Raw genomic sequence first — 6,432 nt, forward strand, 5'->3', positions numbered from 1 at the left:
TGATTGGGGAACAGTTTGTTGATGGTTCCACACACACACACCCTTGTGCAAGCAATCTCTAGTAAAAGAAGGAATTGCGACAGAAGTTCTGCACCAAAGATTGCTTTGCAGTTGAGGAGAACAGACCCCCATCAGTCACAGCAGCTGCTTCCCAGTAAGTGCAGATTGGGGGGATTGGATGGAATTCACTGCATAGCACCGTAACTATGGTGTTTATCTGTATGTAGACTGCCAACAGGATTCTTGCCAATGGTATTTATTCCAGAGGGCATGTGCACAGGACTCTATTACATGTCTATTTTAGCCTTGCAGAGCAAACCTATGCATTTCTACTTAGAAGTAAGTTCCATTAAATTTTGTGGAATTTATTTCCAAAACTATGATTATGTCACTTTTGCAAAGTTTTAAATAGAGTATGGTCCTATATTGGGAGAAAGTCCGGATATAAGATGATGATGATGATGATGATGATGATGATATGGCTGAAGTATGCTCAAGACATCAGAACGTGTCTGGCCCTTGGAAGCTAAGCAGGGCTAACCCTGGTTAGTTCTTGGATGGGAGACCAGCAACAAATACCAGGTGCTATAAGCTATATTTCAGAGGAAAGAACAGACAAAACAACTTCTAAGTATTCCTTACCTAAGAAAACACTGTGAAATTCATGTGGTCACCATAGGTTGACAGGTGATTTAAAGGTATATACACACACAATATCATCTAGCTAGCTTCTGAATACTTCAAAAATTCATATGGAAACAACTTCTCCAAAAAAAATTTTTTTTCTCTTCTATCAAAGAAAAATAAGATAACACTACTTGTACACATTTATTTTATTCTGATACTATGCCATGAAATGTTATTTGACACATCTCTTTTAAGATCATGGTACACAGATGGTGGTGATTTCACTGATACATTTTATTTATCCAGATTTTTATATTTAAAATATGTATTGGATACCTTGTAGTATCAAAGTTCCTTAAAGTGGCTTCTAGCATATGAATTCACATTATTATTATTATTATTATTATTATTATCCTTTATTTATAAAGCGCAGTAAATTTACACAGTGCTGTACATACAATCAATAATCAATACTCCATTAAAAACCTGAAATTAAGCACAACCATAATAATAACACCCAGCAACAATACTGTTCAGACCATTTCCCGCCTTTAATTTCAGAGATGAAAGGTATCTCACCCTGTGTGATAAAGTCTCCATCTGGCAAAGAGTGGAGAATATTCAGAGATACGGACAACATGGCAAAAGTGACAGCTGCATATTTTGCATAGCAATCCATGACTCTCCTACAGAAGAAAGAAAAATAAAGATACTGCACACATGTACTTTTTTTAAAAAGGCAATACTGCTTCTCACTTCTTATGAATCCTATGTAACTTCAATAGTGCACACATGTAAAGGATCCAAATAGGGAATTCCCTCCCTCAAGAACTCTTCCTTATTGGTGATCTGTTGCACTCTAAAGACTTCTCTTTCAGATGGCTTAACTTTTTAAGAAAAACAATTGCTGCAACTTGTCTTTTTGCACTTTTTTTCTCAAACAACTCTGTAGTTGTTACTGTTTGATTTTTTTTATTTCATTAATGCATACCATCCAACGATCCCTATCTGATAAAAAAGCAAACTGTCCAGTAGACAGTATAATATTTATATTATTTTGGTTGTGTAATTTGAATGATTAAGTGCCTCTCCCTTCCATATATTTTTATATTTTATATATGGTCATTGTCCAGGTGGTTTCTTCAGGTTGTATTTTTTTTCTTGTACTGGATTGTTTCTTCAGTTGTCATTACTATTTGTGCACACACAACCTTTTTGAACAAGCCAGTTCTGACTCCTGTCATCACTTCCTTTTAAAGAGATGTTTAGTTGCTGCCCTTTTGCTCCAATTTGCATGGAAGTCCCATTGTGCATACACAATATAAGTAAGTATATAACACATTTTAATGACCTTTAAATAGGGCAGTCTCAAGTTATTTAAAAACAAATATGGTTTTGCCCCAAATGTAATTTTTATTCTTGATCATAAACAGCGCACCTGTTTAGTATATATGTTTGTTGCATCCATACTTAATATATTTAGGTATACAAGTGTACCTAAACTATAATGAAACATCTTTAAGGATGCAGAGAAGTTTTTAAAAAGACTACAGTATAAATCTGAAGTTGCTGCTATTTTCTGACCTCAGGAACAATAATCTTAATCCAGAGAACTATGGTTTGTGTCTAAAGAACTGCAGGCAGAGTGCTTGAGGAAATTATCTTGATGGGCTGCTATGTCCAAGACTCCTGGTAGTGTGGCTATTAGCCGTGCTGGTTGTAGGATTCTAAGAGCTAAGTAGTCCCAATAAGTAATTTCCCCAAAGCTTTCCCCATCCACTTCCCATCTCCCCAGGGGCTACTTTTGAGAGGCAGTACCTAACAGAAGTGGGTGCAGTGCAGCATGAGGAACTGCAACTAGGAAAGGAGACATCAGCAAAAAGCAGCATCTCTTTGGAAATGTCTTCTGTTTGTACAAGGGGCCCTTGAGTTCCAACCCAATGAGGGCCAGAGATTACTGATCTACTGTTATACTAGGTAGAGTTATATGGATCAGGCTGCACATAGACATTCAAATAGTAACATGCAAACAGTTCCACCCTCCCTCCAAACAGTAATGTATTACATTCCTTAAAGAGTGCACACAAACAGAAAAATTGGGATAAAACAATCCACAAACCTTATCAGTGTACAGGGTTGTTTTTTTTAATTTAAGCTGTTTCCATTTTAGAGCTTAAACTGCAGTGTGCACCAAAATGTTATTAAACGATTAGCTGCATGACAATACGGTGTCATCAGCAATGACCTCAATGCATTTCAGCCTAGCAAAACACTAGCAGCAGCATTTGGCTTTTTCACAGAGATTCAGCTTCAAGGAGAAAGAAACATACAATACATAAAATAAATTAACATAGCCATAGAATTTTAACAAATAATATTACCCTTCTTTTTTCCAAATGAGGCCGGTTGATTAAAAATCTGAAAGAAGATTCTGAAACTTAGCTGCAGCTTGTCTGTCAATGCTGAGAAGGAATAAACCCCGTGCTTTTCTTTTATACAGGCAAAATTAGTCTATCTTCCACCTGGATTTAAGCCAGTGGATCAAGTGTAATTTCTGCTCATTGGCTAACTATTGCTTGATGTAATTACTATTCCACCATACTGATGTTATCTCTTCTTGACTCTTAAACAAATTCACTTTTTGCATTGTAATATTAAAGTAAGGTCAGACTGTAGTTACATGGATCAGTGATGTTTACCAGGTAGTTTTCTCTTGCATTGTCATCTACACTTTATGGCCTTCTCCAGTAATTGAGGCCATTGAATAACAACAACAAATACTGTAGCACCATAACTAGATTTTCTGTACATTTTTTAAATAAGAGAAGAAGAAAATGTTTTTGTTTCCCTATAGTCTGTTTGTTTCCTATAAACTTTCAGGTCCCTGTAATAACTTAAATGTCTTATAAATAGAAAACGGGAAAATACAAAATAAAAAAGACTAATGCCAATGACTCATCTGACCAGTAAACAAATTATTAAATACAGTAGGCAGGATCCAATGATGCAAGTCTATTGGGAGGACTGTAGAACCAACAGAACTGGGCTTGCCATCCTCTGTGTGCCCCCCCCCCAAAAAAAACTGTCTCTAAAATTAAGAAAAAAAACTGTACCTACTTTCTGTTTATGTGGAGTGCTGCAGGGAAATCGGAGTTCAGAATATTTTGCTAGCAGAACTACAGTTTCACACCACCCCTTTCCTATTTACTTTATTTCCATTCCTCAACATTTTCTTGCCATGTTTTCTTGCACTAACCTTTCTTTACTCTGGAATGCCTCACAGTTCATGCCATGCTTCTCCTGGAGGAATCCATGCCAAAGGATTACCTAGAGCTCTCACAACACCCCACAAAAGTATTCTTTCAAGAACCCTGTGAGTGATTGGGATGATCCAATGCATTCAGGAGTGATAGCAGGTGCATCATTACCACTGGATCCAGAGATGCCTCCTTCTTGTTCAGATATGAACACCTAGCCAAACTACAGACATAGGGAACAGAGGCATGTACCTGACTAGATACCAGGTGAAGAAGTACCCATCTGATAATTAGAACTCCTCACAAGAAAATGTTATTCATAAGTAAAGCTCATCATCATCATCATCATCATCATCATCATCATCTTATAAATTCAATCTTAAATGTAGCCAGTTGTGAGTGAGTCATTGGAATTGTGTGCCGGCAAGACGTTTCCACCTTTTGGCTCCTTGAGTGGCAAACCTATCATGGGGTATTATTGGCAAGGTTTGTTCAGAGGAGATTTGTCATTGCCATCCCCTGAGGCTGAGAGCCAAAACCTTGATGTGCTGTATCATTGTGCAGTTTGAAATGATCTGTCTGTATCAAAGAGTCACAATTCATTCAGGCAATGAGGGCCTATCTGTGCAAGGAAGACATTTTGTGCTACTTACATCTGTCAATTTATAGGATTTTTTAAATTGTTTATTGCAGTACATTGTTTATATTTGTAGTTCTTATGGCTTTTGGTAATGTCTCTTCAAAATAAAGCCACGGTATACTGATTTTTAACAAGAACATATGACATTCAGCTGAGAATATTAAAAAGGAGCATAGTTTAAAGCTAATGGATGGACTTTATTTGTATTGTTGGTACCTAAAAGATCTGTAGACCTGTAGCTCTGGGGTTTCCCACATTTGATTGGACTATTTATTTATAGTACTTATATCCTCCCTTTTTCCCAAAATGGGATCCAAGACATTTTGGAACTATAACTCCCAGAAGTCCTGGCCATTGGCCATGCTAGGTAAGACCTAACATTTAGCTATCCAAGCATGTGAAGCATATCTGTAGAATGCAGTGAGGCAGGAGGATGGTTAAAGATACTTCTCCATGGGAAAAAAACATATCCCACTGTACACAATGCACTTAGTAGATGTCAAGCCACTATGTCACCTAGTCTCCCTCTTCATTTTGGCAATCAGTCAAGTGCCCATTTCACCCACCCTTCAGACTGACCCTGAAACATGGCTGATTTTGCATTAAGGAACATGTGTGCAAAGTAAGTAGTTTTTCATTTCATCCCACCTTCTATTTTTTTTAATCCAGACTGAGGATCCCTTATTCAGAATTCTTAAATACTCCAAAATCCAGAATTACCTACATAGATAGAAGAGATAGTAACACCTTTGCTCTATGATGGTTCAACGTACACAAATTTTGTTTCATGCACAAAATTATTTACAAAATCTTGTGTGTAAAATTACTTTCAGGGTATTTACAAAACATGAATGAATTCCATGTTTAGATTTGAGTCCTATCTCCAAGATGTCTTGTTATGTATATGCAAATACTCCAAAATTCCTAGAAAATCCAAAATCCAAAACACTTCTGATCCGAAGCCTTTCAGATAAGAGAGACACAGCCTGTATTAGAAAGCAGAAACTCCATAGCACAGAAACAGCAGACTTGCTTGTCTATATGCTGACTAAGAATAACGTGGGGGTGGTTGGGTTGAGGACTACAGGAGGAAGTTCTTTATAGTGCCTCAGTTGATGATGTAACGAGGTTTGCATGTTGCTGATAAGAAAGAGCAAAAACATAACTTTGAACCTTTTAAAGAACTGCAAACTGTATTCAAACAAAACCACAAACGGGAAAGGGGCAGCTGTGCACACAGGGCCACACAGTGCAAAGTACACATTATAGCCTATTGGAGGGATTTTTAAATTAATACAAAATTAATTAATATGTAATTGATTATAAACTGGATTCCTTTTTATTTTGCAAGTGAAGTATTCCATTGTTTTTCAATTGAGGGATCAGATGAGATTTGTGTGTATATTTCCTTGCAAGTGTAAGCCTGCTTCCTTAATTGAAATTGACAGCGCTGCCTGTAAATAGCTTCGTTCAATAACTGAATCACTCAAGAAGTTGTGGATAAGCATATGTTTCTGGAACTATCTTTACACATCAAGACAAGTAAAAAAAAATTCCCCTTCATATTAAAAAAAAGTTGTACAACTTTTTGCTAAGGGTGCTAGGTCTCAGGACATTGGCTGATGTCTCAAAGAATAATTGTGTTTCTTCAGGTTTCCAGGCAGGGGACAAATCTCAGGATGAGCAACTCTAGAGGCAGTAGCAGCTGGTGGTTCTTTCAACACATTGAATGGGTTGGATCAAGAGCAGTCCTTCTCTTCACAGAAAGTTGGTAATCCAGCAGATTCTGCCTATAAAGCAGGGGTAGGCAACCTGTGGCCCGCGGGCCGGATGCGGCCCGGCGAGGCCTTGGGACCGGAAACCCAGCCCAGTCCTGCCGCCGATTGCCGCTGGGGCCTTTGGCCTCTC

The 6,432-nt window shown here is 37.6% G+C and overlaps 1 protein-coding gene across 1 annotated transcript in view; it reads right to left on the reverse strand.

Moving 5' to 3' along the window:
• The window catches only part of LOC121917455 (glycoprotein hormones alpha chain-like), a 9,458-nt gene extending 5,533 nt beyond the window's left edge, over window positions 1–3,925 (reverse strand). Inside the window, exons 1-2 of the mRNA XM_042443436.1 lie at window positions 3,884–3,925; window positions 1,207–1,313 (exon numbers count right to left, since the gene is read on the reverse strand). Coding sequence (XP_042299370.1) covers window positions 1,207–1,313; window positions 3,884–3,915 — 139 coding nt within the window. The 5' untranslated portion in view covers window positions 3,916–3,925. The remainder of the gene's footprint in view (window positions 1–1,206; window positions 1,314–3,883) is intronic.
• Between the last annotated feature and the right edge of the window lie 2,507 nt (window positions 3,926–6,432).

This window comes from Sceloporus undulatus, unplaced genomic scaffold, assembly GCF_019175285.1.
Source record: "Sceloporus undulatus isolate JIND9_A2432 ecotype Alabama unplaced genomic scaffold, SceUnd_v1.1 scaffold_19, whole genome shotgun sequence".
NCBI lineage: Eukaryota > Metazoa > Chordata > Lepidosauria > Squamata > Phrynosomatidae > Sceloporus > Sceloporus undulatus.